Raw genomic sequence first — 17,988 nt, 5'->3', positions numbered from 1 at the left:
TGATAGGACAAGGGGAATGGTTTGAAACTAAGGCAGGGGAGGTTTAGGTTAGATATTAGGAGGAAGTTTTTCACACAGAGGGTGGTAACTCACTGAAACAGGTTGCCCAAGGGGGTTGAGGATGCCCCATCCCTGGAGACATTCAAGGCCAGGCTGGATGTGGCTATATCCAGGGGGGTTGAAACTAGATGGTCATTGTGGGCCTTTTCAATCCAGGCCATTCCATTCTATGATTAAAAGATTCTATGACCAGACAACACGCAGCACACAAGCCTTTACTGCCATTGTTACTCTTCAATAAGCAAAATACACACAGTGATTTAATAGGGGAAAAATAAAGACTGCAAAAAGAGAGCTTCAGACTGCCATTTTGTACCTCAGAGCTGCAAGGATTGTGAGCTAAATTATCCAGCCGTATTGTTATGTCAAAGGAAAGGTGAGTCTTTAGCAGACTAACCCAAATGCCAATGCTTACGCAACACTTAAGCCACACTTAAGCCCTTACTTGAAAATCTTACTGTGCTACGTGGATCTAGTACTGGGTAAAAGAAGAGGAATCACCTCACGCAGACAGCAACAGGAATAGCAATTGCTCAATGGTTCTTAGAGAAAGCTCCAGATTACCAAAGAGAACACACTGAGAATATGAGGAACTGTGACAGGAAATACCAATTTCTGAAGAAAAATAAAAATTAAATGGAACTATTTGTTTTTAACAGGAATGAATTTAAAATATTATTCAAAATCACCCATATTAAAGATTTAATAAACAGTATGAACAAAGGTGGAGGGGGGGAGGGGAAGATGGGAAAACTGAAGACAGAAAGCTGACAACTGGTTTAGTAACAGGTTAAAAACGTGTGCTTTGAGATCCCTATTAAATAATACCCACAAGTAGGGCAAGAAATAACCCTGCAGACGGTTATCCCCGTGACTATTCCAAAGGCAACGGCCCCAGGACACACCGTTGCCAACCGCTTTCTGAGGCAGCCGAGCCTACAGACGCGCACACTCCTGCTCTCCGCGGGTGTGTATCCTCTTCATATCGCTTACTATCGCTTCATATCGCTTAATATCGCACGTATAACGCATACGTGGGGCTCCCGGCTCCGGCTGGGAGCCTGAGGCTGCCCTGCAGCCTGTGGGTTGGGCCGCGGCTTCCTGAGCGTGCGCCGTGTTTCCGCGTCCTGCTCGGGACTCGGCCCGGCAGAGTTTTGAGACAATATGAAGAAGATGCTCAGCTTCGTAAAGAAGAAAAAACGGGATCCGCCGCCCGGCAGCGCCGCCTCGGCGTGCTCCGCCGGTGCGTACGAGATCCGCCGGAAGGAGCTGACCAAGCTGCACCGAGGGGCCGCCGCCGGAGACCTGGCCCTGGTGCAGCAAGGACTGAAGAAGCACGACATCGACGAGCGCGACAAGGCGCAGCGGTAAGGGCGGCGGGCCGGGCCGGGATCCCCGCTGCATGACCTGGGCACAGAGGGCTGCTGTTAACGGGGGCCGCGCGTGGCTGGGACGGCCGGTAGAGGCCGCTCCGATGTGCCCTCCCGGCCTGGATCCCTCGTAGGGCTGCTCGGCATTCCTCCGAGCTGGGAGCTCTGTTGGGGGCTGGTGAGAAAAGGCAGCGATAAGGCTGCTGGCTTCATGAAGGCTTTCTTGCTTGCGAAGCTGATGGTGGTTCCTTTAGGTTGTCATATTCCCCAGTGCTTGGTAACGGCTGCTTTTGGGTGAGGAGGGGCTCCTGCACAAAGTTGTGTTTGTTACAGTTAAATTACTCATTCGAGCTCTTTGCGGTACACTGTGCTAAATAAATAATAAATACAGTGCTCAGATCAATATTGTCAGGCTTCTGTTCGGAGGTGAAGGATCTTGTATACTTATTTGGGAATTTCTCAGTGGGGACAGTCACCCTCGAGTTGTTCCATGTCTGTGACAAGGCATGATGAGTTATTTGACGTTCTGCCTGTTATTTCGTCCTCATCTTCTCTGCCTTGGAGGAAGCTGGTCTTATGGAGGGTACTCATCAGCCTGCCCGTGATGGGAGCTGTTAGGACAAGAGGGAACAGCCTCAGCTTGCACCAGGGGAGGTTCACGTTGGATGCTAGGATAAGCCTCTCCAGAGAGTGGTTGTGCACTGGAATGGGCTGCCCAGGTTGGTGGTAAAGTCACCGTCCCTGGAGGTGTTCAAGAAACATGTAGATGTTGTACTAAGGGACATGGTTTGGTGCACGCTGGTAATGGAATAAGCTTGTTTTTATTTTATTTTGTTTATTTTGGGAGGTAATTGGGATAAAGAAATGCAATTTGCCCTGTTCATGTACCACAGAGTGAAAATATTTATTTAGCTGTCTGTTTCAATTTACACGTTTCACTTTTAGGACACCACTGCATCTTGCTTGTGCAAATGGACGTGAGGATGTCGTTACGTTTCTAGTAGAAAACAAGTGTAAGCTAAATCTTTTTGACAGTGATAACAGATCTCCACTGATGAAGGTAAGTAGAACATACTATGTTGCTGCAAGTAGGAATTATTGATTATGTATTAAATGATGTCTTTCCAGATTCTTTAAGTAAGTCTGTGTAGAAGCATGCATGCTGTAATCAGTGTGGCTTTGGCATGTGCTAGCTAATCTTGGCAGATGCTTTTATATTCCAGGAATGGGAAGTTGTAGTAGTAGTGACACAGTGAAATATGACTGCTGGAAATTTTACCTTTTTTTTTTTTTTTTGTGTGTGTGTGTGTGTGTGTGTTGTTTCCAGGCAGTACAATGCCAGAAAGAAAGATGTGCAGTGATCCTGCTAGAGCATGGTGCTGATCCGAACCTGGCAGATGCTGGTGGCAACACTGCCCTTCACTTGGCTGCTGTAACTCCTAACACATTTCTAGCAGGGATGTTAATTGAGCACAGTGCCCGTATCAATGCTCAGAATAAGGTACATTTCGATATTCAATAGAGAAGTTCAAAAAGTTGCATTGATATTTTTATTGTAGATTTTTTGTTTGTTTCTTTTGATTTTTAACTTGAATTATTTCTGTTCTTTCAGGACGGATGTACTCCTCTTACTCTTGCTATCTCTGAAAATCACAAAGAAATGGTAGAGCTCCTTCTTAAAAAAGGAGCTGATGTTCACACTCGAGATCCGTGTGAAAGGTGAGGAGATGGTCTAAACTCTGCAGGTCACCTTAGTTGTCTTCAGGTTGGACTGATGGGAGGGATGGGAATGAGCATTGAAGTAGAAAGACACAGAGAAAGAGCTCGTTGAGTGACTGGCGAAAGCAGGTCTCAGCTTGGCAGGTGACATGCATTATTGCATGTTTTCTGCATTGAGAACTGCAAGAAAACATTGTTTCTGGTAGCCGCTGTGGCAGGAAAATTGCTATTGTGCCAGCAACATTGCTGTTATGCCAGAGAGAGTTTTTCAAATTGATGCCAAGTTTGTATGCAAGTGTTGTTAATATAGAAGCTTTTTTTTCTGTTCATAAAGTGATTTTATTTTTCTTTGAGATTGAGCAAATGGGAATTAAAATAATTACAATGTCTGACTAAATTGTATGGTTTGTCTTGTATTTTGGATGCTGTAGAACCCCACTTATGACTGCAGCGGCCGGTGGGGAGCTTAAGTTGGTAGAAATGCTTCTTCGCTATGGTGCTGAAATTTTCCATAAAGACGTTAATGGATGGACAGCTGAGGACTATGCTATCATTCATGGAAATGCTAGGTAAACTTTTAAATTTATTGCTAGGTTTTTAGTTATCAGTGTTGAGTTTGAACCTTTTTGGTAACAGCACCAAGTTTAACGGTGCTATTTTGAAGATGTGTTCATTGACATCTTCTCACGTATACTGTTCATGTGTCTGGTGTTAATTTGAAAGTTGAGAAAAGGGCTTCTGCTCAAAATTCTCTGTAAGATTTCAAGTGTTTGTTTCTAAGCTGATGTCTGCCTGCTATACACTATTAAAATGTGTCTGTAGCCCACAGACGCAGAAGTTCAACTTGAAAAACTGAAATGTTTGTAAATTCTTCTCAAAACAGAACCCTTGTTATTACTGTCTTCAGTTCCACTGACAAGGAACCACCTGTTTTGTTTCAGAGGAGATCTAGCTGTTATTTCTTTTGTTAAATTACTAAGCAGTTTAACTCCTCCTACACATAAGTATTTTACCCATGGGTGTTCATTCATAAGAGTGGTTGTATTTGTAAAAACTGGACTGCAAAGGGTACCGAGCAGAAGTAAATAACTTCATAGATCTGGATGTGCATCTATAAAATAGATGTGTCCATTATATTTGAGTATGTTACGGTTTGCAAAAAGTAGAGTATGTTACACTTACTGAATATGAAAATTGTTTTGGCTATGGTTAAAGCTCCCTGACTGTTTCCCAATTGATTCTTGCAGGACTCGGAGGGTTTTGAGTATCAGACTTGGGAGACAGTGAAGAAACCCAAGGCAAGTGCTGCTCAGCTGAGCAAGAAAGCCAAGAAGGAAAGCAAAAAGAAACGATAAGGGCTTGAGCAGAAAGGCACAAAGGACAGCAGAATCGCCTGGATTGCGTCCTCACAGGTGCACCAAAGGACACACACTGTGTGGTGCGGTTTTCAGGCCTGGCTGTGCTTTCCCTTTCATGGACTCCAGAGGGGAACTAAGGAAGCTGTGTCTTTAATCATTACCAGTATTCCGCCTTTTTGATTTCATATTGAAATGTATTTTGGATGCATTTGGCTTCTCTTTGTTGTAAATAAAAGCGAAACAAACATTTGATAAGTGTTGCTGCCTCTTTCAGTAGCTGCTCAATACAGTGCCTGGCTCGGGCTGGCAATTGCAGGGCCATGAAGTGGTCGGCTTCACGTCCCTCCCGGAATCACAGAATCACAGAATTGTAGGGGCTAGAAGGGACCTCTAGAGATCGTCGAGTCCAACCCCCCTGCCAAAGCAGGCTCCATATACCACATCACACAGCTCGGCGTCCGGGCGGGTCTTGAATATCTCCAGAGAAGGAGACTCCACCACCTCCCTGGGCAGCCTGTTCCAGTGCTTCGTGACCCTCACTCCCCCCCACCTGCAAGTGCAGCAGTACTGAAGGCTGAGGGCTCTTTTCGTAGGCAGGCGGGCAAAGGCAACTGAAATGCAAGTTTGCTGTCCCTCTTTGTTCTCGCGTCAGTAGGCCCTGGATATCTTCCCAGCACCTCTCTTAATCAGCCTGGAAATGTTTGCTAGCAGGAAGTAACCCCATCACATTGCCTGAGACTAATGATGCCTTTTTCCCCACTCACTGCAGGCAGCCTCTGTGATCATTTTAGACAAAAGTGCACGCTAATAGAACTAAATTTGATAGTTTATTCTGTTTTCCAAGCAGGTGTTGCACTTGGGCTCTGTATCACGTACTGGCCACGCAGATATGGTGTACAACTGGAAGAAATCCTTCAGACCCTGAATGCAGGAGAGAATCTGTGATGGGTGAGAGAGGAAATGTGCACCTTGAAGCAGGGGACGCCCTGCTGGCACCGCCTGTTACATCCAACACCAACATGGCTTGCTGTTTCTCAAGGGTCAGTAAGTAATAATGCCCCTAGTGATACTCTAGTACATTTTTCCTCTAAAATTGGTTCTATTTGACATGCTATTCCATTAAATTGCGCGATCATTAATCAATTATTAGCCCGGATAACTCAGTCAGTAGAGCATGGTTATGAGCATCTTAAAAGCATTTATTGCACAAATTTTAGTGGTCATTAAAAAATCAATGTATCAGAGTATATGAAAATTGAAGACTTTTCCAAATCAGTTACAGATTAACACAATGGGACCCTCACAGATTTATTTTCAGGTTGCAGAAACTTAGGTTGCAGTACAAACATATTTGTTCTTTTTAGTGGGTTTAACAGTAATGTTGTTATGTTGTATTTGACTTGTCTCTTTTTTCACTTTCAGAGTATTGTCAATCAAGGCCTTGATTGAGTTATCATAGTTATGTTATTAATATAAGTAGTGTTGTTATTCTATAGGCAGTATCTTGAAATTGTTGTAATACAAGAAGAATTTATGGAGCAGCAGCCATGGATCAAGATAAGGAGTTCACAGAGCAGCAGCTACGGGGCAGGATAAAACTACATGAGAACTAATTGAACAAATGAACTGAATTGCTTGTTAAATATGGTTAGTCGGTCGGTAAACTGAGCCTTTTCAGCCTAAAAGAAAACGGGGGAAATGTAGAGAGTGTTTTTTACAGCTAGTTAGCTGAGAAGGGTCGTAAACACGGTGCAGTTAATCAAGCAGCCATACCACCTGCAAGGACAGTGAGAACAACAGGATGCCCTGGGATGGTGAGAAACTAGCCATGGTTCTGTGAACTCAGCAAGGGAGTAGCTTTCAGGATGATAACAAGAAGCTGCAAAGATACTTGGGGATGGTATGTAATTGGGAACCAATGATGAGCTCCACTTTTGCAATATGTATGAGCTAATTATCCGTATTATAAATGTACACGCAGCCAAGGAATAAACGAGATTAGCTGATCATATGTCAATGACAGGTGTGATCGTTTGCTTTTCTCCTGCCGTTCTGCAACAGGTGCTGTTCTTTAGAAAGCTCTGCCTGATTATGCACATCTCTCTGCATAGAGTTGGGCTTCTTTTGACAGAGGGCCCTATTACAATCTTGAAAAAAAACACAGAACATGATAACTGGAAAACTCACGTTGTAAAGCTAGATAACACCAATTTTTAACAAAGCTTGCAGCTGCACTTCCCCACAGAGAGCATGGCAAAGCTTTGATGACAGGGCTTAACAGACTTAGGAAAACTCACTGCAAGAGACTGAATGTGTCTCACTTTGTCCATTCTTCATAGGTGCCCTGCCCGCAGCAGGAGCAGAGCAAGAGGAAGACTGAATCTCCCCAGTACTCTGAGGTACTTTCTCTGAAGGATGTGCAGGGACCCCTGTTGGCTTGCTTACTTCTTGGCTTGCTTACTTCTAGGCTTGTCACCTCTGGACCCACCTCCCTCTGCTGCTGCCTCTGCCTTATGCTTCTGAACAATGACACCTTGAAATACTTAAGCTCTAGGCCAGCTGTTCAAGGTACATAATGCTGCTAGCAGGCCTGGGTGCTTTTCACAAGCTGGAGGGGCAAAGCAGTGTGTTAGAAACAGCCTTCTAGTGGATACACAGAAACACTTTGCTCCCCCTGCAGGTTTCTGCACTGAAGCTGACATGAACCTAACAATGGATGAGCAATGGGTATTTCTGAATTCTCCCCATCCCTGATTCTAGGAGGAGCCCAAGCTCCTGCCTTCAATGCCCAACTGTGAATTGGCCCTTTTGCTAAGCTTGTGCCACATGAAAGACTGCAGCCATATTGGGGATGTTTAATGTAAACAGGCACCAAATTACACGACAACACAAGCCATATACTCACATCAAAGCTCTGGACTCTGAGGTTTCTCCATGTCCGTCCTAAGTTTCCACGTAGTTCCCAGAGAGTGGTGCTCAGGTCTTTGCTGTAACAACCCAGAGTGGAGAGCTGATTCCTTCTCTGGGACATTTCTGTAGCTCAGGATGCTTCAGCGTGCACTCAGCTATGACAGTGACTGGGAAGGAATGGGGCTGCTGCATTCCGTGTCTGCTCCTATGAGCAGCTTAAGGTTACAGTGGGGGCATGAGCTCAGGTTGCTGTAGCACACTGAGCATCGTTTCAGCAGGGTAGATTCAGTGATATGAAAGTTGGTTGCCTTGTTTTACTAACCTGTAATTAGGAGGGCTGCCAATCAAGAAGTTGCTTTTTCCATGCTGGGAGAATTGTGTGCATGTTCCTTTCAAAAAGCTATTTTTTGAATTCTAATAGAAGGGAATGCAATTAAGTAACGTGAGTTTTTGAAAGTAGAAGTTGTCAGTTTCCCTCCATAAAGACTGCTCTTTCAGAAGTTGTGCTCTTGTGAATGTCCACAGCAAGGCCTGTCTCTCTTTCAGGCTCAAGGCTGGAAGTGACAGACTGGAAACCACAGCTCAGCAACAAAGCAAAACGAATGAAGCCCCTCAGGACAACCTTCAAGCCTTTGCTTCAGTAAGCTAGTTAAAAACCTCTGTGGGTTTTGCAAGCTCCTGAGACTAGTTAAGTAATTCTGTGAGGAAAATGCATGATGACATTTTCCTGGAGGGCCTAGGAGAGCTGAATTCCCAAGCTGTGCTGACCATAGGCTACTCTGAAAATCCTGCCATTCGTTATTTCCCCATGTTTGTGGTTTTGAGACTTGCCACGATGCTATGGCAAGCCGTAGTTAACACTAGAGAAGGTAAGGGTTTACACTAACATGCTGGTGTAAGTATTTTCAGGTTTAGATCTGCTTTAGTTGTGGTATCGAAGACCTCAGGCTGCACGTTAGACATTCCTCCTCATTAGAGGTATTTGCCAAGTTTGTAGAACTGCACAGCACTGACTTAAAGTGTCTCACTGTCCTTAACGTGGTTAGAGTTGTTATAAAATAGTATTTTCATCTGAGGCCTATGAGAAGCAAATGATTCATGGATTTGGTCTGGGGAGGTAGGGAGGTGACTGCAGGCCCTGTGCTGTACTGATACTGGCAAGAGTGGCAATAAGGTGTGAACTTCAGGAAGAAACACTGCATATACAAAATAACAAAACTTAATTTTTAGTCTTTATTATTAAAGCATGTAAAAAAGAGACCAAAAAACCCACAAAACTAGTGGGATATGTGATCTTGTTTCTGTGAAACAACCACATGAGGCTGCTTTAATGGCAGTGATTGCCATTCTCAGTGAGAACTCCAGGTTTTGATCACAGTTTTGATGAAATTTTACTCTTCCTGTGCTTCAGCCTTGAAAAACAGTCACTCACAAATGTATTTACTGCCAGAAGCGGTGACACAAGTAAGAAGGAGGATATTTCTCTCTGGTAAAATGAGACTTGTAGAGGTCTGGTAGAGAGACATGATCAAACTTTTAGTTGCAACTCCATATATTCCATTTGAAAATCTGCAAGTCATGTATTTATGTCAACTGAAAATGGAGTCATAAAGAAAGCAAATAAATGATATATTTTTTTTTTCAATCTTGAAACCTATTCTTAATTTTCATTGTTAAAATGGGAAGCATAGCTGCATCTTTTTCATTTAGAGTAAGCCAAAAGGAATTCTTTCAGCATTATCAATAGAAACTAGCTGTTAATCCAGCTGAGGATTAACAGACCATGTGCATGAGATACAGTGTGAGAGCTTCAGACTGGACCAGGAACAAGCAAAACTGTATTTAAGCATACACATTGGCTGCATAGGGAAGCAAGAGTGTAACATCAAAAGCACCACCTCAGCTCCAGCTCTCCAACCTAGACAGAGCTGGAGCTGCTATAGTCTCTACCTGCAACTGCCCAGTTCTCTTCAAAGCCCTGGAGCAAGCAATGCAGAAACATGCTATCTGCCCAGCCAGATTTCCCAGCTTGTAAACACATCAGCTGCAAATCAGGCGTAGTAAATCACCTGTGGATACTGATAGGACAAGGGGAATGGTTTGAAACTAAGGCAGGGGAGGTTTAGGTTAGATATTAGGAGGAAGTTTTTCACACAGAGGGTGGTAACTCACTGAAACAGGTTGCCCAAGGGGGTTGAGGATGCCCCATCCCTGGAGACATTCAAGGCCAGGCTGGATGTGGCTATATCCAGGGGGGTTGAAACTAGATGGTCATTGTGGGCCTTTTCAATCCAGGCCATTCCATTCTATGATTAAAAGATTCTATGACCAGACAACACGCAGCACACAAGCCTTTACTGCCATTGTTACTCTTCAATAAGCAAAATACACACAGTGATTTAATAGGGGAAAAATAAAGACTGCAAAAAGAGAGCTTCAGACTGCCATTTTGTACCTCAGAGCTGCAAGGATTGTGAGCTAAATTATCCAGCCGTATTGTTATGTCAAAGGAAAGGTGAGTCTTTAGCAGACTAACCCAAATGCCAATGCTTACGCAACACTTAAGCCACACTTAAGCCCTTACTTGAAAATCTTACTGTGCTACGTGGATCTAGTACTGGGTAAAAGAAGAGGAATCACCTCACGCAGACAGCAACAGGAATAGCAATTGCTCAATGGTTCTTAGAGAAAGCTCCAGATTACCAAAGAGAACACACTGAGAATATGAGGAACTGTGACAGGAAATACCAATTTCTGAAGAAAAATAAAAATTAAATGGAACTATTTGTTTTTAACAGGAATGAATTTAAAATATTATTCAAAATCACCCATATTAAAGATTTAATAAACAGTATGAACAAAGGTGGAGGGGGGGAGGGGAAGATGGGAAAACTGAAGACAGAAAGCTGACAACTGGTTTAGTAACAGGTTAAAAACGTGTGCTTTGAGATCCCTATTAAATAATACCCACAAGTAGGGCAAGAAATAACCCTGCAGACGGTTATCCCCGTGACTATTCCAAAGGCAACGGCCCCAGGACACACCGTTGCCAACCGCTTTCTGAGGCAGCCGAGCCTACAGACGCGCACACTCCTGCTCTCCGCGGGTGTGTATCCTCTTCATATCGCTTACTATCGCTTCATATCGCTTAATATCGCACGTATAACGCATACGTGGGGCTCCCGGCTCCGGCTGGGAGCCTGAGGCTGCCCTGCAGCCTGTGGGTTGGGCCGCGGCTTCCTGAGCGTGCGCCGTGTTTCCGCGTCCTGCTCGGGGCTCGGCCCGGCAGAGTTTTGAGACAATATGAAGAAGATGCTCAGCTTCGTAAAGAAGAAAAAACGGGATCCGCCGCCCGGCAGCGCCGCCTCGGCGTGCTCCGCCGGTGCGTACGAGATCCGCCGGAAGGAGCTGACCAAGCTGCACCGAGGGGCCGCCGCCGGAGACCTGGCCCTGGTGCAGCAAGGACTGAAGAAGCACGACATCGACGAGCGCGACAAGGCGCAGCGGTAAGGGCGGCGGGCCGGGCCGGGATCCCCGCTGCATGACCTGGGCACAGAGGGCTGCTGTTAACGGGGGCCGCGCGTGGCTGGGACGGCCGGTAGAGGCCGCTCCGATGTGTCCTCCCGGCCTGGATCCCTCGTAGGGCTGCTCGGCATTCCTCCGAGCTGGGAGCTCTGTTGGGGGCTGGTGAGAAAAGGCAGCGATAAGGCTGCTGGCTTCATGAAGGCTTTCTTGCTTGCGAAGCTGATGGTGGTTCCTTTAGGTTGTCATATTCCCCAGTGCTTGGTAACGGCTGCTTTTGGGTGAGGAGGGGCTCCTGCACAAAGTTGTGTTTGTTACAGTTAAATTACTCATTCGAGCTCTTTGCGGTACACTGTGCTAAATAAATAATAAATACAGTGCTCAGATCAATATTGTCAGGCTTCTGTTCGGAGGTGAAGGATCTTGTATACTTATTTGGGAATTTCTCAGTGGGGACAGTCACCCTCGAGTTGTTCCATGTCTGTGACAAGGCATGATGAGTTATTTGACGTTCTGCCTGTTATTTCGTCCTCATCTTCTTTGCCTTGGAGGAAGCTGGTCTTATGGAGGGTACTCATCAGCCTGCCCGTGATGGGAGCTGTTAGGACAAGAGGGAACAGCCTCAGCTTGCACCAGGGGAGGTTCACGTTGGATGCTAGGATAAGCCTCTCCAGAGAGTGGTTGTGCACTGGAATGGGCTGCCCAGGTTGGTGGTAAAGTCACCGTCCCTGGAGGTGTTCAAGAAACATGTAGATGTTGTACTAAGGGACATGGTTTGGTGCACGCTGGTAATGGAATAAGCTTGTTTTTATTTTATTTTGTTTATTTTGGGAGGTAATTGGGATAAAGAAATGCAATTTGCCCTGTTCATGTACCACAGAGTGAAAATATTTATTTAGCTGTCTGTTTCAATTTACACGTTTCACTTTTAGGACACCACTGCATCTTGCTTGTGCAAATGGACGTGAGGATGTCGTTACGTTTCTAGTAGAAAACAAGTGTAAGCTAAATCTTTTTGACAGTGATAACAGATCTCCACTGATGAAGGTAAGTAGAACATACTATGTTGCTGCAAGTAGGAATTATTGATTATGTATTAAATGATGTCTTTCCAGATTCTTTAAGTAAGTCTGTGTAGAAGCATGCATGCTGTAATCAGTGTGGCTTTGGCATGTGCTAGCTAATCTTGGCAGATGCTTTTATATTCCAGGAATGGGAAGTTGTAGTAGTAGTGACACAGTGAAATATGACTGCTGGAAATTTTACCTTTTTTTTTTTTGTGTGTGTGTGTGTGTTGTTTCCAGGCAGTACAATGCCAGAAAGAAAGATGTGCAGTGATCCTGCTAGAGCATGGTGCTGATCCGAACCTGGCAGATGCTGGTGGCAACACTGCCCTTCACTTGGCTGCTGTAACTCCTAACACATTTCTAGCAGGGATGTTAATTGAGCACAGTGCCCGTATCAATGCTCAGAATAAGGTACATTTCGATATTCAATAGAGAAGTTCAAAAAGTTGCATTGATATTTTTATTGTAGATTTTTTGTTTGTTTCTTTTGATTTTTAACTTGAATTATTTCTGTTCTTTCAGGACGGATGTACTCCTCTTACTCTTGCTATCTCTGAAAATCACAAAGAAATGGTAGAGCTCCTTCTTAAAAAAGGAGCTGATGTTCACACTCGAGATCCGTGTGAAAGGTGAGGAGATGGTCTAAACTCTGCAGGTCACCTTAGTTGTCTTCAGGTTGGACTGATGGGAGGGATGGGAATGAGCATTGAAGTAGAAAGACACAGAGAAAGAGCTCGTTGAGTGACTGGCGAAAGCAGGTCTCAGCTTGGCAGGTGACATGCATTATTGCATGTTTTCTGCATTGAGAACTGCAAGAAAACATTGTTTCTGGTAGCCGCTGTGGCAGGAAAATTGCTATTGTGCCAGCAACATTGCTGTTATGCCAGAGAGAGTTTTTCAAATTGATGCCAAGTTTGTATGCAAGTGTTGTTAATATAGAAGCTTTTTTTTCTGTTCATAAAGTGATTTTATTTTTCTTTGAGATTGAGCAAATGGGAATTAAAATAATTACAATGTCTGACTAAATTGTATGGTTTGTCTTGTATTTTGGATGCTGTAGAACCCCACTTATGACTGCAGCGGCCGGTGGGGAGCTTAAGTTGGTAGAAATGCTTCTTCGCTATGGTGCTGAAATTTTCCATAAAGACGTTAATGGATGGACAGCTGAGGACTATGCTATCATTCATGGAAATGCTAGGTAAACTTTTAAATTTATTGCTAGGTTTTTAGTTATCAGTGTTGAGTTTGAACCTTTTTGGTAACAGCACCAAGTTTAACGGTGCTATTTTGAAGATGTGTTCATTGACATCTTCTCACGTATACTGTTCATGTGTCTGGTGTTAATTTGAAAGTTGAGAAAAGGGCTTCTGCTCAAAATTCTCTGTAAGATTTCAAGTGTTTGTTTCTAAGCTGATGTCTGCCTGCTATACACTATTAAAATGTGTCTGTAGCCCACAGACGCAGAAGTTCAACTTGAAAAACTGAAATGTTTGTAAATTCTTCTCAAAACAGAACCCTTGTTATTACTGTCTTCAGTTCCACTGACAAGGAACCACCTGTTTTGTTTCAGAGGAGATCTAGCTGTTATTTCTTTTGTTAAATTACTAAGCAGTTTAACTCCTCCTACACATAAGTATTTTACCCATGGGTGTTCATTCATAAGAGTGGTTGTATTTGTAAAAACTGGACTGCAAAGGGTACCGAGCAGAAGTAAATAACTTCATAGATCTGGATGTGCATCTATAAAATAGATGTGTCCATTATATTTGAGTATGTTACGGTTTGCAAAAAGTAGAGTATGTTACACTTACTGAATATGAAAATTGTTTTGGCTATGGTTAAAGCTCCCTGACTGTTTCCCAATTGATTCTTGCAGGACTCGGAGGGTTTTGAGTATCAGACTTGGGAGACAGTGAAGAAACCCAAGGCAAGTGCTGCTCAGCTGAGCAAGAAAGCCAAGAAGGAAAGCAAAAAGAAACGATAAGGGCTTGAGCAGAAAGGCACAAAGGACAGCAGAATCGCCTGGATTGCGTCCTCACAGGTGCACCAAAGGACACACACTGTGTGGTGCGGTTTTCAGGCCTGGCTGTGCTTTCCCTTTCATGGACTCCAGAGGGGAACTAAGGAAGCTGTGTCTTTAATCATTACCAGTATTCCGCCTTTTTGATTTCATATTGAAATGTATTTTGGATGCATTTGGCTTCTCTTTGTTGTAAATAAAAGCGAAACAAACATTTGATAAGTGTTGCTGCCTCTTTCAGTAGCTGCTCAATACAGTGCCTGGCTCGGGCTGGCAATTGCAGGGCCATGAAGTGGTCGGCTTCACGTCCCTCCCGGAATCACAGAATCACAGAATTGTAGGGGCTAGAAGGGACCTCTAGAGATCGTCGAGTCCAACCCCCCTGCCAAAGCAGGCTCCATATACCACATCACACAGCTCGGCGTCCGGGCGGGTCTTGAATATCTCCAGAGAAGGAGACTCCACCACCTCCCTGGGCAGCCTGTTCCAGTGCTTCGTGACCCTCACTCCCCCCCACCTGCAAGTGCAGCAGTACTGAAGGCTGAGGGCTCTTTTCGTAGGCAGGCGGGCAAAGGCAACTGAAATGCAAGTTTGCTGTCCCTCTTTGTTCTCGCGTCAGTAGGCCCTGGATATCTTCCCAGCACCTCTCTTAATCAGCCTGGAAATGTTTGCTAGCAGGAAGTAACCCCATCACATTGCCTGAGACTAATGATGCCTTTTTCCCCACTCACTGCAGGCAGCCTCTGTGATCATTTTAGACAAAAGTGCACGCTAATAGAACTAAATTTGATAGTTTATTCTGTTTTCCAAGCAGGTGTTGCACTTGGGCTCTGTATCACGTACTGGCCACGCAGATATGGTGTACAACTGGAAGAAATCCTTCAGACCCTGAATGCAGGAGAGAATCTGTGATGGGTGAGAGAGGAAATGTGCACCTTGAAGCAGGGGACGCCCTGCTGGCACCGCCTGTTACATCCAACACCAACATGGCTTGCTGTTTCTCAAGGGTCAGTAAGTAATAATGCCCCTAGTGATACTCTAGTACATTTTTCCTCTAAAATTGGTTCTATTTGACATGCTATTCCATTAAATTGCGCGATCATTAATCAATTATTAGCCCGGATAACTCAGTCAGTAGAGCATGGTTATGAGCATCTTAAAAGCATTTATTGCACAAATTTTAGTGGTCATTAAAAAATCAATGTATCAGAGTATATGAAAATTGAAGACTTTTCCAAATCAGTTACAGATTAACACAATGGGACCCTCACAGATTTATTTTCAGGTTGCAGAAACTTAGGTTGCAGTACAAACATATTTGTTCTTTTTAGTGGGTTTAACAGTAATGTTGTTATGTTGTATTTGACTTGTCTCTTTTTTCACTTTCAGAGTATTGTCAATCAAGGCCTTGATTGAGTTATCATAGTTATGTTATTAATATAAGTAGTGTTGTTATTCTATAGGCAGTATCTTGAAATTGTTGTAATACAAGAAGAATTTATGGAGCAGCAGCCATGGATCAAGATAAGGAGTTCACAGAGCAGCAGCTACGGGGCAGGATAAAACTACATGAGAACTAATTGAACAAATGAACTGAATTGCTTGTTAAATATGGTTAGTCGGTCGGTAAACTGAGCCTTTTCAGCCTAAAAGAAAACGGGGGAAATGTAGAGAGTGTTTTTTACAGCTAGTTAGCTGAGAAGGGTCGTAAACACGGTGCAGTTAATCAAGCAGCCATACCACCTGCAAGGACAGTGAGAACAACAGGATGCCCTGGGATGGTGAGAAACTAGCCATGGTTCTGTGAACTCAGCAAGGGAGTAGCTTTCAGGATGATAACAAGAAGCTGCAAAGATACTTGGGGATGGTATGTAATTGGGAACCAATGATGAGCTCCACTTTTGCAATATGTATGAGCTAATTATCCGTATTATAAATGTACACGCAGCCAAGGAATAAACGAGATTAGCTGATCATATGTCAATGACAGGTGTGATCGTTTGCTTTTCTCCTGCCGTTCTGCAACAGGTGCTGTTCTTTAGAAAGCTCTGCCTGATTATGCACATCTCTCTGCATAGAGTTGGGCTTCTTTTGACAGAGGGCCCTATTACAATCTTGAAAAAAAACACAGAACATGATAACTGGAAAACTCACGTTGTAAAGCTAGATAACACCAATTTTTAACAAAGCTTGCAGCTGCACTTCCCCACAGAGAGCATGGCAAAGCTTTGATGACAGGGCTTAACAGACTTAGGAAAACTCACTGCAAGAGACTGAATGTGTCTCACTTTGTCCATTCTTCATAGGTGCCCTGCCCGCAGCAGGAGCAGAGCAAGAGGAAGACTGAATCTCCCCAGTACTCTGAGGTACTTTCTCTGAAGGATGTGCAGGGACCCCTGTTGGCTTGCTTACTTCTTGGCTTGCTTACTTCTAGGCTTGTCACCTCTGGACCCACCTCCCTCTGCTGCTGCCTCTGCCTTATGCTTCTGAACAATGACACCTTGAAATACTTAAGCTCTAGGCCAGCTGTTCAAGGTACATAATGCTGCTAGCAGGCCTGGGTGCTTTTCACAAGCTGGAGGGGCAAAGCAGTGTGTTAGAAACAGCCTTCTAGTGGATACACAGAAACACTTTGCTCCCCCTGCAGGTTTCTGCACTGAAGCTGACATGAACCTAACAATGGATGAGCAATGGGTATTTCTGAATTCTCCCCATCCCTGATTCTAGGAGGAGCCCAAGCTCCTGCCTTCAATGCCCAACTGTGAATTGGCCCTTTTGCTAAGCTTGTGCCACATGAAAGACTGCAGCCATATTGGGGATGTTTAATGTAAACAGGCACCAAATTACACGACAACACAAGCCATATACTCACATCAAAGCTCTGGACTCTGAGGTTTCTCCATGTCCGTCCTAAGTTTCCACGTAGTTCCCAGAGAGTGGTGCTCAGGTCTTTGCTGTAACAACCCAGAGTGGAGAGCTGATTCCTTCTCTGGGACATTTCTGTAGCTCAGGATGCTTCAGCGTGCACTCAGCTATGACAGTGACTGGGAAGGAATGGGGCTGCTGCATTCCGTGTCTGCTCCTATGAGCAGCTTAAGGTTACAGTGGGGGCATGAGCTCAGGTTGCTGTAGCACACTGAGCATCGTTTCAGCAGGGTAGATTCAGTGATATGAAAGTTGGTTGCCTTGTTTTACTAACCTGTAATTAGGAGGGCTGCCAATCAAGAAGTTGCTTTTTCCATGCTGGGAGAATTGTGTGCATGTTCCTTTCAAAAAGCTATTTTTTGAATTCTAATAGAAGGGAATGCAATTAAGTAACGTGAGTTTTTGAAAGTAGAAGTTGTCAGTTTCCCTCCATAAAGACTGCTCTTTCAGAAGTTGTGCTCTTGTGAATGTCCACAGCAAGGCCTGTCTCTCTTTCAGGCTCAAGGCTGGAAGTGACAGACTGGAAACCACAGCTCAGCAACAAAGCAAAACGAATGAAGCCCCTCAGGACAACCTTCAAGCCTTTGCTTCAGTAAGCTAGTTAAAAACCTCTGTGGGTTTTGCAAGCTCCTGAGACTAGTTAAGTAATTCTGTGAGGAAAATGCATGATGACATTTTCCTGGAGGGCCTAGGAGAGCTGAATTCCCAAGCTGTGCTGACCATAGGCTACTCTGAAAATCCTGCCATTCGTTATTTCCCCATGTTTGTGGTTTTGAGACTTGCCACGATGCTATGGCAAGCCGTAGTTAACACTAGAGAAGGTAAGGGTTTACACTAACATGCTGGTGTAAGTATTTTCAGGTTTAGATCTGCTTTAGTTGTGGTATCGAAGACCTCAGGCTGCACGTTAGACATTCCTCCTCATTAGAGGTATTTGCCAAGTTTGTAGAACTGCACAGCACTGACTTAAAGTGTCTCACTGTCCTTAACGTGGTTAGAGTTGTTATAAAATAGTATTTTCATCTGAGGCCTATGAG

The 17,988-nt window shown here is 44.2% G+C and overlaps 2 protein-coding genes across 2 annotated transcripts; both read left to right on the top strand.

The window, feature by feature from the left end:
- The first annotated feature begins 1,210 nt into the window (after positions 1–1,210).
- On the top strand, positions 1,211–8,061 carry LOC146757045 (uncharacterized). The gene is made up of 7 exons (XM_085523306.1): positions 1,211–1,427; positions 2,376–2,490; positions 2,758–2,931; positions 3,043–3,149; positions 3,581–3,718; positions 6,975–7,075; positions 7,964–8,061. Exons 1-7 carry the CDS (start codon positions 1,225–1,227, stop codon positions 8,059–8,061), a joined length of 936 nt encoding a protein of 311 aa, XP_085379432.1. The 5' UTR covers positions 1,211–1,224.
- A 1,909-nt stretch (positions 8,062–9,970) lies between these two features.
- LOC146757044 (uncharacterized) lies at positions 9,971–17,547 on the top strand. Its single transcript, XM_085523305.1, has 7 exons — positions 9,971–10,923; positions 11,872–11,986; positions 12,244–12,417; positions 12,529–12,635; positions 13,067–13,204; positions 16,461–16,561; positions 17,450–17,547. Exons 1-7 carry the CDS (start codon positions 10,721–10,723, stop codon positions 17,545–17,547), a joined length of 936 nt encoding a protein of 311 aa, XP_085379431.1. The 5' UTR covers positions 9,971–10,720.
- The last annotated feature ends 441 nt before the right edge of the window (positions 17,548–17,988 follow it).

Source organism: Coturnix japonica, chromosome 24, assembly GCF_054131305.1.
Source record: "Coturnix japonica strain WE chromosome 24, WE-NBRP24, whole genome shotgun sequence".
Lineage (NCBI taxonomy): Eukaryota > Metazoa > Chordata > Aves > Galliformes > Phasianidae > Coturnix > Coturnix japonica.
The sequence above is the reverse complement of the archived record's forward strand: the minus strand, read 5'-3'. Positions and strand labels throughout refer to the sequence as shown.